The following is a 20,492-nucleotide window of genomic DNA, read 5'->3' as shown; positions in this document are numbered from 1 at the left end:
CACAGGTAGACTACATCCTATGTAGATCTGAAAGAGATTAGTGACTGTAAAGTGGTAGTGGGAGAGAGTGTAGCCAGTCAGCATAGGATGGTGGTGTGTTGAATGACTATGATGGTCTGTAAGAAGAAGAGGTCAAAGATAGAGATAGAGAAGAAAACCAAGTGGTGGAAGCTGAAAAAGGAGGAATGTTGTGAGGAATTTAGACAGAAATTGAGGCAGGCTCTGGGTGGTCAGGTAGTGCTGCCAGATGACTGAGAAACTTGGTGGTGGAATGAGGAAGTTCAGGATAGTATTCAGAGGTTACCTAGGCAGAGGGATTGAGATGGGAAGGATGTGCAGCAAGTTAGAGTTATTAAGGATAGAGATGGAAAGGTGCTCACAAGTGAGGAGAGTGTTCAGTGGAGATGCAAGGAGTACTTTGAAAAGCTGATGAATCAGGAAAATGAGAGGGAAAAAGGAGTAGAAGGATGTAGTAGTAGGATGAAGTCAGGAAGGCTTTGAAGAGGATGAAAAGTGGAAATGCAGTAGGTCCTGACGACATCCCGGTGGAGGTCTGGAAGTGTCTAGGAGAGGCAGCAGTGGAATTTTTAGCTAGTTTGTTTAACAGGGTTTTAAAGAGTGAGAAGATCTTTAAGAATAAGGGTGATGTGCAGAGTTGCAGCAACTATAGGGGGATAAAGTTGATGAGCCAAACAATGAAGCTATGGGAAAGAGTAGTGGAAGCTAGGTTAAGGAAGGTTGTGGAAATTTCATGCCCAGAAAGAGCACAACAGATGCAATTTTTGCTCTGAGAATGTTGATGGAGAAGTATAGGGATGGTCACAGAGAGTTGCACTGTGTGTTTGTAGACTTGGAGAAAGCGTATGACAGGGTGCCAAGAGAAGAGCTGTGGTTCTGTATGAGGAAGTCAGGAGTAGCAGAGAAGTATGTCAGAGTGGTGCAGGACAGTGGTGAGGTGTGCTGTAGGTCAGACAGAGGAGTTCAAAGTGGAGGTGGGACTGCATCAGGGATCGGCTCTGAGCCCCTTCCTGTTTGCTATAGTGATGGACCAGTTGTCAGAGGAGGTCAGACAGGAGTCTCCTTGGACAATGATGTTTGCAGATGACATTGTGATCTGTAGTGAGAGCAGGGAGCAGGTGGAGGAAATTCTGGAGAGGTGGAGGTTTGCGCTGGAAAGAGGAATGAAAGAAGTTTAAGTACTTGGGGTCAGCAGTCCAGAGTAATGGATAGTGTGGGAAAGAGGTAAAGAAGCGAGTGCAGGCAGGTTGGAATGGATGGAGAAAGGTGTCGGGAGTTCTGTGTGATAGAAAAATATCAGCGAGAATCAAGGGGAAAGTGTACAGGACAGTGGTGAGACCGGCCATGCTGTATGGTTTAGAGACAGTGTCACTGAGACAGAGACAGGAGTCAGAGCTGGAGGTAGCAGAGTGACAAGGTTGGACAGGATTAGGAACGAGTACATCAGAGTTCATGTTGGATGTTTGGGGGACAAAGTTAGAGAGGCCAGATTAAGATGGTTTGGACATGTTCAGAGGAGGGAGAGTGAGTATATTGGTAGGAGAATGTTGGACATGGAGCTGCCAGGCAGGAGGCAAAGAGGAAGGCCAAAGAGGACATATATGGATGTAATAAATGAGGATATGAAGCAAGTGGGTGCAAGTGTTGAGGATGCGGAAGATAGGGATAGGTGAAGAGAGATGATTCACTGTGGCAACCCCTGAAGGGAAAAGCTGAAAGAAGAAGAAGAAGAAGTACATGATCCTTTCACTGTTTTACCCACCTCCTTTATTCAAAGGATCATGTACCAATATACTCACTCTCCCTCCTCTGAACATGTCCTAACCATCTTAATCTGGCCTCCCTAACTTTGTCCACCAAACATCCAACATGAACTCTGATGTACTTGTTCCAACATCCAACATGAACTCTGATGTACTGCACAAGGCACAGCATCTGCCATGTACTATGGCACATATTCATGTGCCGTAGTACATGGCAGATGCTGTGCCTTGTGCACAACTGAGTTTTGCTCTGTTAGGTTAAGGAGTGGTGATTGACTTGGCCAGTCTGTTTGTTGAGTATTTTGAGTCATTCTCTTGCTGCGTGATGACGGTTCTCCAAATAAGATAGAATGCATTTCTATATAAATTTGCCAGAGCGTTTCTGTCGACTTCTGAATTCATTCTGATGCTACCATCATGAGTTAAAACATCATCTAAATAAATCAACTAAATCTTTGGGGGTTTTTTTGTTTGTTTTTTTTATTTTTTACTGTCTGGAAAATCTATTAATAACTTGCATGTAAAATGAAGAAATACAAAATAAAGAAAACAAACCTTAATAACGTAATTAATTATAGGAAACAGTCATAATTTCACCATTTTAATAGTGCCATGTAAGTCTGGTGCATGAATAAGCAGGGTAATTTGTGCCCCCTAGTGTCTTTTACTAAAAGCTGGGCCACTGAAGTTTTGGTGTCTAAGCCAATGAGATATTTAAACATAGATTAAAAAAATTGAATGATTAGTTTAACATTTATTACACAACAATCTACTTTTTTTTTTACACATATAACCACATCACAAAGCATTTAGAAAAGCAGCATTTTTATGCACCTCTATGTAAAAGAGTGTCTTGTAAAGAGTGTGATGTGACCAATTGTTAAGCCATTTCCCGTAACTTTCTGTAGAGCTGAGCCATGGCCAGATCTGACGAGAGAGTTTTAGCCATGTGGTCAGTAACCTGCTTCATCATCAAAGCTGCATCCAGAGTTTCATCTATAGTCTGGTTTAAGGCCTCCTCCTTAACATAGTAAGAAACCAAAACAAACAAATAATGAATATCATAGATTTAGCCACAGATTTTACAAACAATTCCTTAAGTACATCTGTTCCCAGACTTAAAAATGTAGAATAAACAGATGCACTGAAAATTCTTTGTGTGGCTATGACACATAATTTATACTAGAAGTATAAGGTGTTTTCACAACTAGTTACCTTTATATATTTTCTTCAAATATACAAGATTACCTTTTTTTTGGCATATCTTGGAGTTATCTATCCTCCAAAGCTAGCTATAGAGTCCTAACAAGTCAAATTAGCTATTAACTGTTAAATGTCTTTGCATATACATATATCTTTGATGCTGAGTGCTCCATTCATCTGAATTCACATTCAGCCAATGTCCAAGCTGTCTGGAAGCTGAGGACAAACACAAACAGCAGCTATGTGTCCTGTGCCTCAGAACTGGCAATATGTTCAAAATGGCCCAGAGTCTGTTGTGCAAAAGCTCCAGGCCCAGGTTTGAGCTGCAGATTTTGTTTTTCATTGTTTTATTCTTTGCTGTTTTTTTTATTTCTCTGCATAATGCATGTCCACAGTGTCAAAGGCTGCTCTGTCCTTGGTGTCATGATGGTGCATGGTGGCACTGCGTGTGATGTGCCAGAGACAGTCATCAGTGGGACTGTAATTAGCTATTCCATTGCAAATTCAATCATAGCAACAGCTTTAGAGGACTGTAACCATTCTTTTCATTTTTATCATCATTTTGTGTCTTAGTATAAGAAAGCTCGAAGAAGAAGAAGAAGAAGAAGAAGAAGAAGAAGAAGAAGAAGAAGAAGAAGAAGAAGAAGAAGAAGAAGAAGAAGAAGAAGAAGAAGAAGAAGAAGAAGAAGAAGAAGAAGAAGAAGAAGAAGAAGAAGAAGAAGAAGAAGAAGAAGAGCACCTTAATGATCCTGATTCTCATTCCTAACCCTGGCAAGGAAAAGTGGATTAGGGAGCATTAAAACAGCACAGTAATAAAGAGGAGGCATTTATTACTCTACCTTGACTCTATGCACCCCACATCCTGTCCTGGAAGGATAGGTGGACAATGTTGAGGCTTTGTAGAAGTAAAAGATACTTGGCAGAAGTGCTGAGTCTGACTGAAAAGGGCATCTTATTTTAGTCACACCTGGTTCTGATTGCTGATCCTGCACCTTGAAACTAAGAAAAGTGCGAAGAAAGTCTTGTTTCAGTATAGTATTTGTATGCTAAAACACTGGATGGATCAATCAATTCATTGATTACCCAGAAGGCAGATTGGAAGAGGGTTTCATATATCCAGTGTTTCTGTTTTTTCTGCTATGATTGGGTAGTCCAGAACTAGCATTGTTGCCAATAGTATTTAATCCAGTAAAAGTTGTTGCTCTCCAATAATTGTTGCCTTGTCTGGACTGTGATGTGTCCAGAGACAAGTTTTCTAATGATACTGTCAAGGAAATGGGAGCATTTTACTTAAACATAACATACAGAATGTATTGCATAGAAATCTTTTATACAAAGGAACCCTGTATCTTAAGCCATTTAGGCCACAATACCTTACTAAGTTGTGGCTTGAATATGAGCTATTATGCTTAGTACAGCCTGGGATTAATTAAACACTCCAGTTCCCTATATAGAATCTAAGCAGTACAAGACATGACACACCTGGGAAGGAATTGTTCAAGGCATGTGATATTTTGTTGGTAGGACATCTGTGAGAGAGAATAAAGACATCAGGCACTTCATTGTCATCAGATGCACCAGAGTCTGCACCTGGGCAAAAAAAGGAAATCAGAACACACTTTAAAGAAAAATCCAACCTTGATGACTGAAATTTAATATAAAAATCATTATGTGATTAATCAGAACCATTCAAGATTTATTTTTTCATGAAATTCTACAGATCTATTTTCACTCTGATTTCCTACATTACCAACATTGCCTACCGGTTGCTGGTGGTACCAACAGGATTTAGCCCTTGATCTATTCTTTCATTAATGCCACTGGGCTTGTCAACTTATATGTCAATAATTAGATGAGCTGAGTCTGTGCCTTTACTCAGCGCAACTGTATCATTTAGCTGCAATACATTCTGGGTGAGGAAACAAGCTCTTCCTCTTTTGTTTTTCGGAGCTAACAGCAAAAAAAACTTTATCTCTTATTTGAGATGCTCCTCTGTGATTTAAGAAGCCACAAAAATACTAACTTTTATATAGGAATAACAAAAATATTAATTTGTTGGATAGAGATGTACAATCACTAAGCACATAAATACACCATTCAGGTCAGTGGTAGGCAAAGTACACATCTCCTGTACTTAAGTGAAAGTACAGACTCTAGTTAAAATATTACTCCAGTAAAAGTAGAAGTCCTCAATTTGAAATTCTACTTGAGTTAAAGTACAACAGTACTTGTATTCAAATGTACTTAAGTAAAAAAAAAAAAAATACTACATTTATCCTAGCCTTAATGTTGTCATTTTTTGTAATTATCTATTCGTTATATGTGAGAAGAATCTGTCACTCTACTCACACATGCCTGTTAATACAAGGTCTAAGAAATGATCATGATGCAGAAGTCAGTTAGCATTATTCGAAATCAAGGTGCACAAAGGGAACATGGGGATTACTGCCTACCACTGGATCAGGCATAAGTCCATGCCTCAACGGGTCAGGGCTGTTTTGGCAGCAAAAGGGGGACCAACAGAATATTAGGCAGGCAGTCATAATGTTATGCCTGGTTGGTGTATTGTAATATAAACACATGCATTATGTGGACTTTTCATGAGAGATTTTGTGAAATGTCTTTTGATAGCACTTTTCAGCTTACAGCACTTTACCGCTGAACATTGCAGTACTGAATCGTACAGTAACAAATCCATGATCCCATTTTTTGTTGTTATCTTTACTGCCAAGCAACCCATAAGTTAACATAGTGTTCCTGCTGTTTTGATTAGCCTTCTTGACAGGATAGAAAAAGTACTGAACAGTTGAAATGAAAGATTCTTCTTTAGTTTCACAAAAAAATTAATTAATTAATAAAATAAAATAATAATAATCTAGCCATGGGGGTCACAGTCCAGTGACTTCTGTGCCAGTCCCAAGCCCAGATAAATAGAGAGGGTTGTGTCAGGAAGGGCATCCGGTGTAAAACATTGCCAAATTTAATCACGCGAATCGTCAGTACTCTGAATTTCATACCAGATTGGTTGAGGCCCGGGTTAACAACGACCGCCATCGGCGCCGTTGACCTACAGGGCACCGGTGGAAATTGGGCTACTGTTGGTCGAAGAAGTAGAGGAGGGAGGAGAGTGCGTAGACAGAGAGAGAAGAGAAAAGGTAAGAGTGTAGGACTGAGAATAGGAACTCTGAATGTTGCTACTATGACAGGGAAAGGTAGAGAGCTGGCTGATATGATGGAGAGAAGGAAGGTGGATATACTGTGTGTACAGGAGACCAGGTGGAAGGGTAGCAAGGCTCGTAGTATAGGAGCAGGATTCAAGCTGTTTTATTATGGTGTGGATAGTAAGAGAAATGGGGTAAGTGTGGTCCTGAAGGAGGAGTTTGTGAGGAATGTTCTGGAGGTGAAGAGAGTGTCAGACAGGGTGATGAGTCTGAAGTTAGAGATTAAAGGGGTGATGTTGAATGTTGTTAGTGGTTATGCCCCACAGGTAGGTTGTGAGTTAGAGGAGAAAGAGAGATTCTGGAGTGAATTAAATGAGGCGACAGAGAGTATTCCCACGGGTGAGAGAGTGGTGATAGGAGCAGATTTTAATGGACATGTTGGTCAGGGGAACACAGGTGATGAGGAGGTCATGGGCAAGTTTGGAGTTAAGGAAAGGTACCTTGAAGGGCAGATGGTAGTGGACTTTGCTAAGAGGATGGACATGGCTGTGGTTAACACTTATTTTCAGAAGAGGGAGGAGCATAGAGTGACTTACAAGACAGGAGTCTCCTTGGACAATGATGTTTGCAGATGACATTGTGATCTGTAGTGAGAGCAGGGAGCAGGTGGAGGAAAATCTGAGAGGTGGAGGTTTGTGCTGGAGAGAAGAGGAATGAAAGTCAGTCGTAGTAAGACTGAGTACATGTGTGTGAATAAAAGGGAGGGAAGTGGAACAGTAAGATTGGAGGGTGAAGAGGAAGAAGGTACAGGAGTTTAAGTACTTGGGGTCAACAGTCCAGAGTAATGGAGAGTGTGGGAAAGAGGTAAAGAAGCGAGTGCAGGCAGGTTATAATGGGTAGAAAAAGGTGTCAGAAGTTCTGTGTGATAGAAAAATATCAGCAAGAATCAACGGGAAGGTGTACAGGACAGTGGTGAAACCGGCCATGATGTATGGTTTAGAGACAGTGTCACTGAGGTTCTCTTTGGGAGTGACAAGGTTGGACAGGATTAGGAACGAGTACATCAGAGGGACAGCACATGTTTGGATGTTTGGGGGACAAAGTTAGAGAGGCCAGATTAAGATGGTTTGGACATGTTCAGAGGAGGGAGAGTGAGTATATTGGTAGGAGAATGTTGGACATGGAGCTGCCAGGCAGGAGGCAAAGAGGAAGGCCAAAGAGGACATATATGGATGTAATAAATGAGGATATAAAGCTAGTGGGTGCAAGTGTTGAGGATGCAGAAGATAGGGATAGGTGAAGAGAGATGATTGGCTGTGGCGACCCCTGAAGGGAAAACCAGAAGGAAGAAGAAGAAGAAATATAATAATAATAATAATAATAATAATAATAATGCCACTCTTCTGTTTGGGTGCATGTGTTGCAACTAAAGTGCATGTTGTCTTTTATAAGCCAACTTATATAAGTAGAGTTATGTGAAGTGTCATACACACACTCCACCAGAATAAGGATGGGATCTCATTTGTTGACAAACTGTGAACAGTGAAAAACTGATTTCAGAGATTTCAGGTAAGTAACTGCAATGTGCTGTAGGACTGGACAATATAACCATTTAATATTGATATTGTCATTATATACACTTTTCTGAAATATTACAGTACTGCACTGTTTGGGGGAATACAGATTTTAGACATGTTTAAGTAAGATTTTACCTTTTCTCTTACTGTGCTCAGTATCAGAGGAGATCCAGTCTTTTGTTGAATAACAGTCTTTATCAAAGCATCTGTTGTGTAAATACAGACACATTAGCAAGTCTTTTGACAAAAGAAAATAACCCCTCCAGTTTTTCCCACAAACAAAATTTTGTGCTATTAAAAAATGATTTATTACTTTTTTCCAAGAAAACACTGTGCCACACAGTATCTCTAATTTGGTGGTGACACGATGTGACACATCTCACAGTAACTAAAACATTCTGTTGCAAAATACATTATTATTAATAAACCCTTTGCAAACTTTATTAATTATTATTGTGTGTATAGTCCCCTCTTAAACTATTCCAATGACAGGGCTAATTTAATTGTTTTTGCTGTTGACTGAACATATTTGGATTCAAAAGATGAATATGAGAAGAGTGCTTAGAATTTCATATTTTATTTCCTGGTATTTATATGTAGAAATGTTAAATAACATTACATGTGGATTACAGGTGTTTCTTGTTACCCAGATCATTGTTATTGTTTAAACAATAAAAACCTGGCCAGTATCAAATCTCTCTTTTATCTCCAAGATCCTAGAAAAAGTTGTAGCACAGCAGTTTTGCTCATACCTACATAGGAACAACATGAAATCATGAAATGTATCATTCTGGATATACTGACCTCTGTCAGGGTTGCGGTTCCTTGCTTGTGTTGCTTTAACATTGTGCAGCTTTTGATACCATTGACCATATTATTCTATATGATAGACTGGAAAATATTGTAGTTAAGGAAACGGACCCTCTCCTGGGGCCAGAATCAAAATGTTTGTCTATATTACTCCAAATGTAACCCATGTTATATTGGCACACAATACAATTTTGCAAAATTTTACATTGATTATAAATTGCAAAATTTCGAGCAGCCATGCCCAATTAAATAAATGGATGTATGCCTTTTAGTACCAAGGTGTCCAGTGGTTATCCTAGGACTTTGCTTATATTTCATAATGAACAAAAATTACTACTGTTTGTCTTTTTTCTTGTACAACTGTAAAACATCATTAAAAAATCATTTATAACCTTACTATACAGTGTCACCCAAAAAATTGGTTCCTCTCAAAGTATATTCCTATCATCTCAGGGAAGTTTTCCTTGCAACAGTCATCTCTGGTTTGCTCATTAGGGATCACCCTCTATGTCAATTTTTGTAAAGCTACTGTTTAACAAAATCTATTATTAAAAACACATCATTCAAATAAAGGAAGAAATAACCCAAATGTTGGTCTTATGAGCCAAGGAAAAAATACTTTTCATCCTATGGCTGAGCATTTATGCCAGGATTAAACACTGAACAATCTCATGACCTATTTATATTGGCCAAGCATTCACTGCGATGTATGCAGGTGGCATATAGCATGTCGCACATCTCAGCTCGTGACTCCACTAGCCCTGAAGTGAAAATTGCACCCTGAAGTGCCATTGTGCTCCCTTCCATTAGAAGAATTGAGGGCAAGAAGCCTTTATTATCACCACACATACATTACAGCACAGCAGAATTCTTTTCTTCACATATCCCGGCTGGGGAAGTTGGGGTTCAGAGCGCAGGGGCAAGAGCAAGTATGTCTAGCCATTAAGTAGGCGGTCCTCACTCTCCAATCTGTTGGGGATGAGCCTTCACTCTCTGTCCCAATCACATGAAGGATGCCAATGAGCACATCACTTGTTGGTATCAGGCACTTAAGCCACTCAATTCAAAGTGGTCCACAGTCCGGGGCTGCAAATGGCTGTGGTTCAAATTCCTCTCTTAGCATGGGAAGGAAAATCTGCAGCAGACTGCCCTGAGTTGGGCAGTGCGAGCTTGAGTTGAGAGATTGAGTTCTAAGAATAAGCCTGCATAGGGATGATTTATTAATAGGGTGTGGGGTTGTTGTAGGGGTTTAGGAGTGTGGTAGGAATGGAAGGTGAAGATAAAATCAATGACTTGGGCTGGAGCCCCATCCCCCAAAAAGCAAGCTGACTCCACTTGGTGCTGTTTATAACTAGCTAATGGCTGATTCTACTCTAAGAAAATGAGGTTTAGTCCTTTTGAGCTCCTGTGTCAATTTCATTAATCTGTTACATATATCTTAAGGTTTTGTATTCTAAAACAAATCCAGAAAGGTGGGTGCAGGTGCAGGATTTCTTTATTTTGTAATTAAGGCTAGAGAAACTAGAAAGGAAACAACCAACAATCTAACCCAGAGGTGTCCAATCTTATCCACAAAGGGCCGGTGTGGGTGCAGATTTTCATTCCAGTCAAGCAGGAGCCAGACCTGATTCCATCTATTTAATCAACTCATCTTGGCTTTCAGTAGACTCAGATGTGGCTTCACCATGGTTGGAATGAAAACCTGCACCCACACCGGCCATTTGTGGATAAGAATGGACACCCCTGATCTAATCCGAAGAAAAAAAAGCAGATAACTACTCACATGACCACAACACTATACAACAGAAAAGTAAAAAGCAACTAAAGAGGGAAAACACAAGACAGGTGTACACAGGAAGTCAGTGAAACAACCAAAGAAAGACTTCAAACTACAAGGGAGGTTGCCCTCTAGCAATATGGAGGGAACATAAATCACAATCTGCAATATGTACTAACTCGTTCAAGATATTAAGCATATGGTTTCAAATTTGCCAGGATTCATATAATAACAGCAACCACAGTATAAATTATGCTGATATGTCAATAATCAAAATGCATCTGAGAACCCTTACCTGCTAGGTGTGCTCTGGTGTTGTGGTGACACTGAGTTACTTAATTGTGTCTGGATACCCTTATAGTTATCTTCCTCCTCTGACACCCTTGCACTTCCATTCTCATCTTCCCTCGCAATGCAAGACATCTTATTGTAGATGCTAAAGTAGCTCAGAGAACAGAAAAGGACAGTGTTTGTCAGAAAAATCAGTGGGGTAAGTGTTTCCACTGAAAACTAATATTCATGCCATGAGACATGAATATTGATACAATATCCAGAAACAGATACAATCTGTGATACACTATGCAGACACAGAGGCCTAATTAAGCAATTATGTGCCCAATTTTATAAAATAAACTATCTAAGGTTAATTACCACTTAGCTTAAAACAAGTTTATCAGAACTAGGAGTTACTAGAACTGGGTCTGAGAAACACAGGTAAACAGAGTGTAGCTGTGCAGTTTAGACATGCCAGATGTTTCAGTATTAAGTCAAGAGTCAAGAAGCTCTGGCACAGAGCATAACCACAACCTGAAGCTGTTCTCTCTGGGGCAGCTGGGGGGTGAGTCTACAGCTCCAGGCACCTCATAACCGTCTTTATAACTTTCTTCTTCTTTATCCATTAATCTGCTTTTACTGGAGACTGACTCCTGTAAAATGGCATCAAGAGTTCCATTCACTATCCATATATCCATCTGTATAGCACACAAATGTGAATTTAACTTGCAAATTTTAGTAGTGGCTCACACAGATGTGGCTGTGTAAGTACAATAACATAACTAATGATATTGGCTTGACAGATCCAGCTAAACATGCTAAGAGAGTTAAGTAAATAATAAACATGACATTCCATGCTGTTATGTCAAAATGATGCACACCGGGGGGGTCATAATGTGGTCCCCAGTTTATAATTAGATTTAATGTTGTAACCTCTAAGAGATAGTTAATTCCTGTTCTCTCTTATGTTTTGATGACAGAACATCTTCCACATTCATTGACTAAGGAAAATTCACCACAGACTGCAATAACCCACCATGTGGACTGTTTTACCACACCGTACCAAGCATTCCATCTAGAAACAGCAGGTTGATGAACAGTTCCTTCCTGTTAGGATCCAGATATAAACTGTAATCCAGTCATTACACCAAGGTCACAAAACATTATCACCACTAATCTTCTGACAACTCTTTCGATCTTTATTTAAAAAAAAAAAAAACATTCCCTAATAAAGATCAACTGTTTTTTACTGTTGATGAATTTGATTGGATGAAAAGTTTAATTTGGAATAGTTTGCAAAAGTACAAAGAAAATGATGCTGTAGTAAATGTCTTTTCCTGTTCAGAGTGATGACGCTTATGTTGTCCCCAACAACTTCTGCAGTCTCATTTAGCCACCCATTAGCAACTGCAGCTTTCATGGCACAAAAAAGTAAAAAAAAAAATTGCGTGAGGTATTGCTGATTTTATGTCGTAAAATAAAATGTGAAAATATATTTAGCTTGTGTTATCCACAGGCATTATTCAATAATTTCTAACTTATTTCTGGGGTGTAGGACTGATTCCTGCAGCACACTGTTGAAAATATGTACTGCTATGTGGTTGCTAGGCTCTTACTAGGTGGTTGCTATGATATATATATATATATATATATAAGTGATTGCTTGAGTGCTCCTTGGTGGATGCTATGATAACCCAGTTGTTTACTAGTTTGCTAGTTGTTTGCTTCAATACAATGAACAAGTTTCATATCTGTAGCTCCTACAGTTTGGTCTGCACTTTCTGAATAAAATTAAAAATACCCCTAACCCCACATTGTCTTCCCTATGAAAGAAATGACCCACTTCAGAGCATAATTTCGATGTTGTTTTTCCTCAAAAGCGTTTCTTTATAAAAAATTGAAAATTGAATTGAGCCGTGAAATTATACAAATTTTCAAATACAGTACTATGAAAATAATGAAGAACAATATGTTCGATCTGTAATGCCAACATTAATAACACTGATATACAGTATATACAGTTAGGAGAGGGTAGGTAACATGCAGTGTGACCATGCACTGTGATGATGGATTTTTCTAATTTAAGTGTAAATGCTTTATGAATTGCATACTAATCATGTGAACTGCAGAACAGTGATTTCAGCAATTAGGTTTAGTACTGATGTGCTGAATAAAAAAAAAAAACACTAGGCAGCATTATACAAAACAAATTCAGAGCTATTGCAAAGGGTATAATACTGTCACATAGTGCAGCTCTAGTGTCACCTTCTGCAGTGCTGGCTGGACTGAGGATGATGGTATATGCTGTCCATGCGGTGGAAGACTGGGTGTGGTGGATGTGGGCGAAGGAGAGAGCACAAAGTAAGCATTTCTGTCTATCTGTTCCTTTATGTCCTCCAGGTACATGCTTAGCTGAAATATCTCCCCTTCCAATAGCCTTTGAAAATTGGAACAAAACATTATGCAATGTAAAACATATTTTCACAGACAGGATGTTTATAGACTTCATTTCAATTAGATTTTAATTTCACAGAAAAGCATTACTTTAAACTTTAAAGCTAATGGCTGTCAAATACTGCCCCTTTTCCAAACTTGCAAGCAGTGCTATACTGTCAACTACATTCATGAAAACCGCATTCAACATAGTAGAAAACAAACAAAGCCCACTTGGCTGGTTCCATGTACATAGTATCAAACTGAAATATTGTTCAGCATTAAAAGTATAGGTTCACTGGATTTAGATTTATTTATTGTTATTTATTTATTTATTTATGTTTCATCCAGTTTTTCATATATTCATAAATACTGGCTTTGCTACAATAATTTTTATGTACTCAGTATATTCTGCTGAAATATTAATATATTCTGCTGGGTCCAAATACAGCCCATCAATTGACAGCCCCTGGCCTATAGTAAGTGATTTATACAATTATATATTTATATATAGTAGTATATAAGGTTAAAAGTTTTTTTTTTACCTGTCATGGTCAAATGTCCCTATATTCCGCTTGAGACCCATGTAATTCTGCATCTCTAGTGCTCTGTGCTCCTCTTTCTTAGTCATGTAGTTCTGTTCCAGTTGATCCTGAACCTCCAGCAAGCTCTTGAACACCTGTTCACCGAAAGCACCAAACACTACCCAACATTATCTACATATTTCATATGTCCCTTTTCAATAAAAGATCTGCAACAATTGATCATAAAACAATGTATATGATTAAAGAAAATATTCTATATACTACCATTTGCTGCTCTTCAACACTCAATGACATGTTGTTGAGACATATTTTGAATTCCTCCACCTACATGACACATAAAAAATGTTATATTTTATAAATGTTATATTTCATATTTATATTGTTAATTTACACAACCCAGTATCTTACTCATATGATTGCTGTTATTTTCATGTATATGCTTTACAAGTGTATAGCTAAAAATCATGGATGGATCATGCATCCATTGTTAAGCAATGACCATAATATGAAGATAAAGATAATAATATATCATAATATTTCCATAGGGTTTCCATAATTGCACTGTAAATTGTAATGTCTTGCAATAAAATTAATGTCTGTATTACCTGTGCCATAAATTGGTTGATAATGTCTTTGAGCTCAATGGTGAGCCTGTAACCCTCATTTGGACTCTTCTGTTCAGAGACAGAGCTCCAATTCCTGTTTCTCTTCTCTTCATCCAACCCTACATACACCACAGAGCATTTAGGTGAACTGTCCACCAATTAATTCCTATTTAGACCCATGGCAACTGAATGGTTTCTCAAGCATTGTGTTTGGGTAGAAAGAGATCTGCATACACACTGCATGACTTTGGAAAAACAGAATCACTGTAGACTTACTACCCATGTATAAACTGTCTATAATATTGTTCTTTCTATGTACACATAAACTAAATAGAGTAAGTTAATTGTTACTTATATACTACTTATTGTTATATCAATAGTCAGAATAGTAGATAACTTCACAAAGGCTACATATTGGACCATATTGGACACTTTTATCTGTATACAGTCCTATTCCTTTTTTTTTTAAAGTCTTTCTTAGTTCTGTCTAAAGAAAGGCTTATTCATGCCTGGCTGGAGCTGATGTCAGCTCTATCGGCTCAGGTTCTCTCTTAATTTGTTTCCAGGGATACAGTGTCTGCCATAGAGAACCCTACTCATATTTAACTGGAAGGGAAACAGTTAAGAGAATGACTGCTTGCCTGCTTTGGTTGACTCGAAAGTGTGAGGCACAGATCTGACATTGTCTTCTGTCTGTCGAATGTCTTCTTTTTTGCCCCAAATATTTGAGAATGTTGGTCCGGTTGTTTGGGTCTGTTTGGCAAAAAGAAGACTAAGTAGGTACAATTAAAAGGAATGCTATTAATTATTAATATTTCTACAGTACAATATACATGCTATACCACATATGCAGAATATACTGACAGCTAAGATCAAAAAGTCCCTTGCTAGCATTGAAAGTAAATTGGATGGGTGGAAGCACAGTGTCTGACAAGTGCATCCCCAAACTGATAAAAGAGCAGAAATTTTGCTTCTTTTACAAGGCTACTTATTAAAGGACAGTTTTGGAGTTATGGTATTTAACTACACGTGTGTGTATATATATATATACACTATATTGCCAAAAGTATTCGCTCACCTGCCTTGACTCGCATATGAACTTAAGTGACATCCCATTCCTAATCCATAGGGTTCAATATGACGTCGGTCCACCCTTTGCAGCTATAACAGCTTCAACTCTTCTGGGAAGGCTGTCCACAAGGTTTAGGAGTGTGTTTATGGGAATTTTTGACCATTCTTCCAGAAGCGCATTTGTGAGGTCACACACTGATGTTGGACGAGAAGGCCTGGCTCTCAGTCTCCGCTCTAATTCATCCCAAAGGTGTTCTATCGGGTTGAGGTCAGGACTCTGTGCAGGCTAGTCAAGTTCCTCCACACCAGACTCTGTCATCCATGTCTTTATGGACCTTGCTTTGTGCACTGGTGCACAGTCATGTTGGAAGAGGAAGGGGCCAGCTCCAAACTGTTCCCACAAAGTTGGGAGCATGGAATTGTCCAAAATGTCTTGGTATGCTGAAGCATTCAGAGTTCCTTTCACTGGAACTAAGGGGCCAAGCCCAGCTCCTGAAAAACAACCCCACACCATAATCCCCCCTCCACCAAACTTTACACTTGGCACAATGCAGTCAGACAAGTACCGTTCTCCTGGCAACCGCCAAACCCAGACTCGTCCATCAGATTGCCAGATGGAGAAGCGCGATTCGTCACTCCACAGAACGTGTCTCCACTGCTCTAGAGTCCAGCGGCCGGATGCTTTACACCACTGCATCCGACGCTTTGCATTGCACTTGGTGATGTATGGCTTGGATGCAGCTGCTCGGCCATGGAAACCCATTCCATCAAGCTCTCTGCGCACAGTTCTTGAGCTAATCTGAAGGCCACATGAAGTGTGTAGCGATTGACTCTGCAGAAAGTTGGCGACCTCTTCGCACGATGAGCCTCAGCATCTGCTGACCCCGCTCCGTCAGTTTACGTGGCCTACCACTTCGTGGCTGAGTTGCTGTTGTTCCCAAACACTTCCACGTTCTTATAATACAGCTGACAGTTGACTGTGGAATATTTAGGAGCGAGGAAATTTCACGACTGGATTTGTTGCACAGGTGGCATCCTATCACAGTTCCACGCTGAAATTCACTGAGCTCCTGAGAGCGACCCATTCTTTCACAAATGTTTGTAAAAACAGTCTGCATGCCTAGGTGCTTGATTTTATACACCTGTGGCCATGGAAGTGATTGGAACACCTGATTCTGATTATTTGGATGGGTGAGCGAATACTTTTGGCAATATAGTGTATATATATATATATATATATATATATATAGCGGATGCTGAGGCGCATAGTGCGAAGAGGTCACCAACTTTCTGCAGAGTCAATCGCTACAGACCTCCAAACTTCATGTGGCCTTCAGATTAGCTCAAGAACAGTGCGCAGAGAGCTTCATGAAATGGGTTTCCATGGCCGAGCAGCTGCATCCAAGCCATACATCACCAAGTGTAATGCAAAGCGTCGGATGTAGTGGTGTAAAGCACGCCGCCACTGGACTCTAGAGCAGTGGAGACGCGTTCTCTGGAGTGACGAATCGCGCTTCTCCATCTGGCAATCTGATGAACGAGTCTGGGTTTGGCGGTTGCCAGGAGAACGGTACTTGTCTGACTGCATTGTGCCAAGTGTAAAGTTTGGTGGAGGGGGGATTATGGTGTGGGGTTGTTTTTCAGGAGCTGGGCTTAGCCCCTTAGTTCCAGTGAAAGGAACTCTGAATGCTTCAGCATACCAAGACATTTTGGACAATTCCATGCTCCCAACTTTGTGGGAACAGTTTGGAACTGGCCCCTTCCTCTTCCAACATGACTGTGCACCAGTGCACAAAGCAAGGTCCATAAAGACATGGATGACAGAGTCTGGTGTGGATGAACTTGACTGGCCTGCACAGAGTCCTGACCTCAACCCCTTAGAACACCTTTGGGATGAATTAGAGCGGAGACTGAGAGCCAGGCCTTCTCGTCCAACATCAGTGTGTGACCTCACAAATGCGCTTCAGGAAGAATGGTCAAAAATTCCCATAAACACACTCCTAAACCTTGTGGACAGCCTTCCCAGAAGAGTTGAAGCTGTTATAGCTGCAAAGGGTGGCCCGACGTCATATTGAACCCTATGGATTAGGAATGTGATGTCACTTAAGTTCATATGCGAGTCAAGGCAGGTGAGCGAATACTTTTGGCAATATAGTGTATATATATATTTTTTTTTTTTTTGATTAACTTAAGAAAAATTAGAGACTTAGAGACTGGTGAGGGAATGACTCTTGCTATAATTAAAGTTATAACACAAACTAATTTGATTCACAGACATACCATAGTTTGGAAAATAACTATAAAAATCTGGTTGAAAACCATAGCATATTATTTGCTGCCGAATACTCAGTGGTATAAGAGAAATAAAACACTTTATAATGCACCAAATAATCAATTTCAGGATTGTAACTGTGTATCACGTCTTGTCACAGAAAATGTAGGTATATCAATGATTACACAAGTTCTATAAAAATCTGTTTATGTGGAGCATCCATCATTCAAGTTGTTAGTTGTTTGCTATAGAAATTATAAATTAAAATGAGCAAGCCATAACTACTGTCAATGCCATACTGTTATAGAAAATGACACTATTTGACCAACAAGAATGTAGAAATTGAGCATGCTGTGACTGCTAATGACTCCCTATATTTTCTTTTGATAAAAATATGGAAATCCTGGTTGGGCAATGACTACACAAGCAATAATTATTTCAAACTTAATTATTTTTTCTTCATTTGTTCGAATAATAACATGACATGCATCGTCACCTGTAAATCCTGATGAAATGAGGAATGTGTCATTTCGTCTTTAAAAATTATTGGCTTCTCAGACTTCAAGTCAAAGTCCTCCAAAACTCTACTGATGACATCAGCTTTACAGGGGGAAGGAACTTTACTCAGGATGCCCGTTGTTTTCTGAGCTCTGGTCATAGCTGAGTCACAGGCAGGCTTGGCAACATCATTTCTTTTGGGGAACTTGACTTTGGGGGCCACGTTGGAGAAGTCAGGTTGAGGGTAATACACCTGGCGCTGCCCATATTTCAGTTCACTGAAGGACAATGTTCTTCCCAAGGAACATTTAACAGTCTGGATGTCTACTTTGTGCAGGTCTGGAGGGCTGGAACTGTAGCTTTGTTTCACATTATTCTCTACATCACCAACCTCATCTTCAGTTACCATTAGCACAGCACCTGGACTGGAGTATACATGACTAAAAGAGTTTGAGTTGAAATTTTCTGAGGAGTCTGACTGATTTACCACTTTATCAGAATTATTATTTTTATGTGTTCCTGTTTCTGCAGTCTCTGTCTTTAAATTTGTTAGGTCTAAAGCAGTGAAGCGTTCACTCCTGTTGGGATCCAAAAAACTGGTGTTGATCTTTACGCTGTGTTTTCCTGTGTTGGTGTGTGGGTTGGGTGACGCTCTTCTCATTGTTTCACTTAAGCTATCCATCAGAGAGACTTCAGGCATAGTCTCAGCTTCAATGAGTCTGCTGGAGTTAAACAGCTCATCATAAGAGAAATGCCTGAGGAGGAAGTCTGGGATAGAAGTTTGGTGATGTTTTTGCTCAAATACAGATCCACTGGTTTTAGAGATATCACATCCTGGCAACTTGGCATCCTTTCTGAGAGTGTTGAAAGCATCAGGACAATGATTACTCTTCTTGATCAGGTTGAATGGTGAATTTGAGTTCTGTCTGAGACTATTACTGCAATGTGTGACATGGCGGTAAAGCTCATCATCATATGGGAGTTCCTCCTGGTCATCATCACTGGTGTTATCATCTTCATGTGTCCACCTCGTCTGCTTTGGTTGTCTGTCAGGTTGTGAGGCAGAAACTTTCATCTCATTTCCTTGCACATCACTTATGTTGCCATAATGTCTATATTGGCTGCTGATGGAGGACGGGCTTTTGGAGGAGTCTTCTACAGCCTTGGATGAGCCAGACAGACCCGAGTTCTCTACAATTAAAAAAATTGAAACATTATATTTTCTGAAGATTTGAAACGCTTTGTAAACCCAAAATGTTCATCGGGCACAGGAATAGTTTGAAACATAAATAGCCTCATTTTATTAACAAACCTCAGTTGATTGTTAATAAATATAGCTGACAGGACAAAATTTTACCAAAATGTAAATGTGAGAGACTAATAACCTGCAGAAAATATTTACTGAATTAGGTTGCTCTTATTTTTCCCCACTGGTTTCATTATTGGAAAAAAGACTACATATGATGTTATTTGTTTGTTTATAGAAGTTGGTGAGGATCACTGCAAATTAAAACAGAATTAGAGGAGGGTATACTGTAGATGCTTTTCTCACCTACCCCCTGCCCCCTCTACCCCCCATGAACCTACCATTTATTAAACAACAGATTTTTAAAACCAGAAAATGTGCAAGATCATTACAGATCAGACTTTTGGGTACACAACTCTGCTTTCCAAATTTCTTCTTTCTCAAATCCTACAGGCATAGACAGTGGTCATATACAACAAGTATCATCAGTTTATAAACTCTTTCTCTGATGACTACACTGTGACGGAACACTAGTCCTTGCTCTTTAACCTACTTCCAAAGAGCATACATCTCTTGATACTGTAAGGTTTGGTATGCCCAGAATATCCTAGTCATAAACGTCTTCATTTAAGGTTTAAGATTATCTAAGACTGACTACTGATTGTAGAGAGGAAGGTGTCCTTAACTAGGTGATCTGACCACATAACTAGATCTTACCACTGGATACAGCCAGGTCATGTGAAACACACATGGTGAAAGAGCTCTGCAGATGATTGAAATGGAGACTGTCATCATCACTGATGTCTACAAATATGGTCTGCTGGAATCGTTTCTCCCAAAGCACTGAAGTACATTCCTTAGTATCCTCTTTATCGTCTGTGTTGTATTTCCTCATTTGCACCCTGTTTGAATCCATTAGACCTGCTATTTTCTGTCTCGTTGTTCAGGTAAGAAGCACACCACACTGCTTAGCAACACAAAGGATAAACAACATGTGAACTTGTGTCAGAGGACTGATAAATAATGCAGTCCAGCGTCTGCTGTTTACACTCTGGATAGGCTACCTGAAGCTTATGAAGGAGTCTAGTTGCTTTGGTAACACGAATCCTAACTAATGTGAATAATGCAGTATTTGATTCATACAGGCAAGCAAACAAATCAGCATATTATTTAATAGTCCATAGAAGCAAGGAAAAAGCCAGCCTGAATTCATACATGTCTCTGTAGTCCTCCTCCGGGT

At 39.5% G+C, this 20,492-nt stretch overlaps 1 protein-coding gene across 2 annotated transcripts; it reads right to left on the bottom strand.

The window, feature by feature from the left end:
• Positions 1-1,913: 1,913 nt before the first annotated feature.
• LOC131370944 (protein AKNAD1-like) lies at positions 1,914-20,458 on the bottom strand. 2 transcript variants are annotated; one of them, XM_058418565.1, is made up of 15 exons: positions 19,970-20,458; positions 18,005-19,197; positions 14,807-14,918; positions 14,166-14,284; positions 13,825-13,884; positions 13,561-13,694; positions 12,848-13,019; positions 11,117-11,235; positions 10,605-10,745; positions 7,858-7,928; positions 6,742-6,843; positions 4,467-4,574; positions 4,068-4,248; positions 3,824-3,983; positions 1,914-2,802 (listed from the first exon to the last, which is right to left on the bottom strand). In XM_058418565.1, exons 1-15 carry the CDS (start codon positions 20,166-20,168, stop codon positions 2,662-2,664), a joined length of 3,012 nt encoding a protein of 1,003 aa, XP_058274548.1. In that variant the 5' UTR covers positions 20,169-20,458; the 3' UTR covers positions 1,914-2,661. The 2 variants fall into 2 exon arrangements, with proteins under 2 accessions (XP_058274548.1, XP_058274550.1); XM_058418567.1 differs by lacking the exon at positions 6,742-6,843 and having other exon boundaries at positions 19,970-20,456.
• Positions 20,459-20,492: the final 34 nt, after the last annotated feature.

Source organism: Hemibagrus wyckioides, linkage group LG20, assembly GCF_019097595.1.
Source record: "Hemibagrus wyckioides isolate EC202008001 linkage group LG20, SWU_Hwy_1.0, whole genome shotgun sequence".
NCBI lineage: Eukaryota > Metazoa > Chordata > Actinopteri > Siluriformes > Bagridae > Hemibagrus > Hemibagrus wyckioides.
The sequence above is the reverse complement of the archived record's forward strand: the minus strand, read 5'-3'. Positions and strand labels throughout refer to the sequence as shown.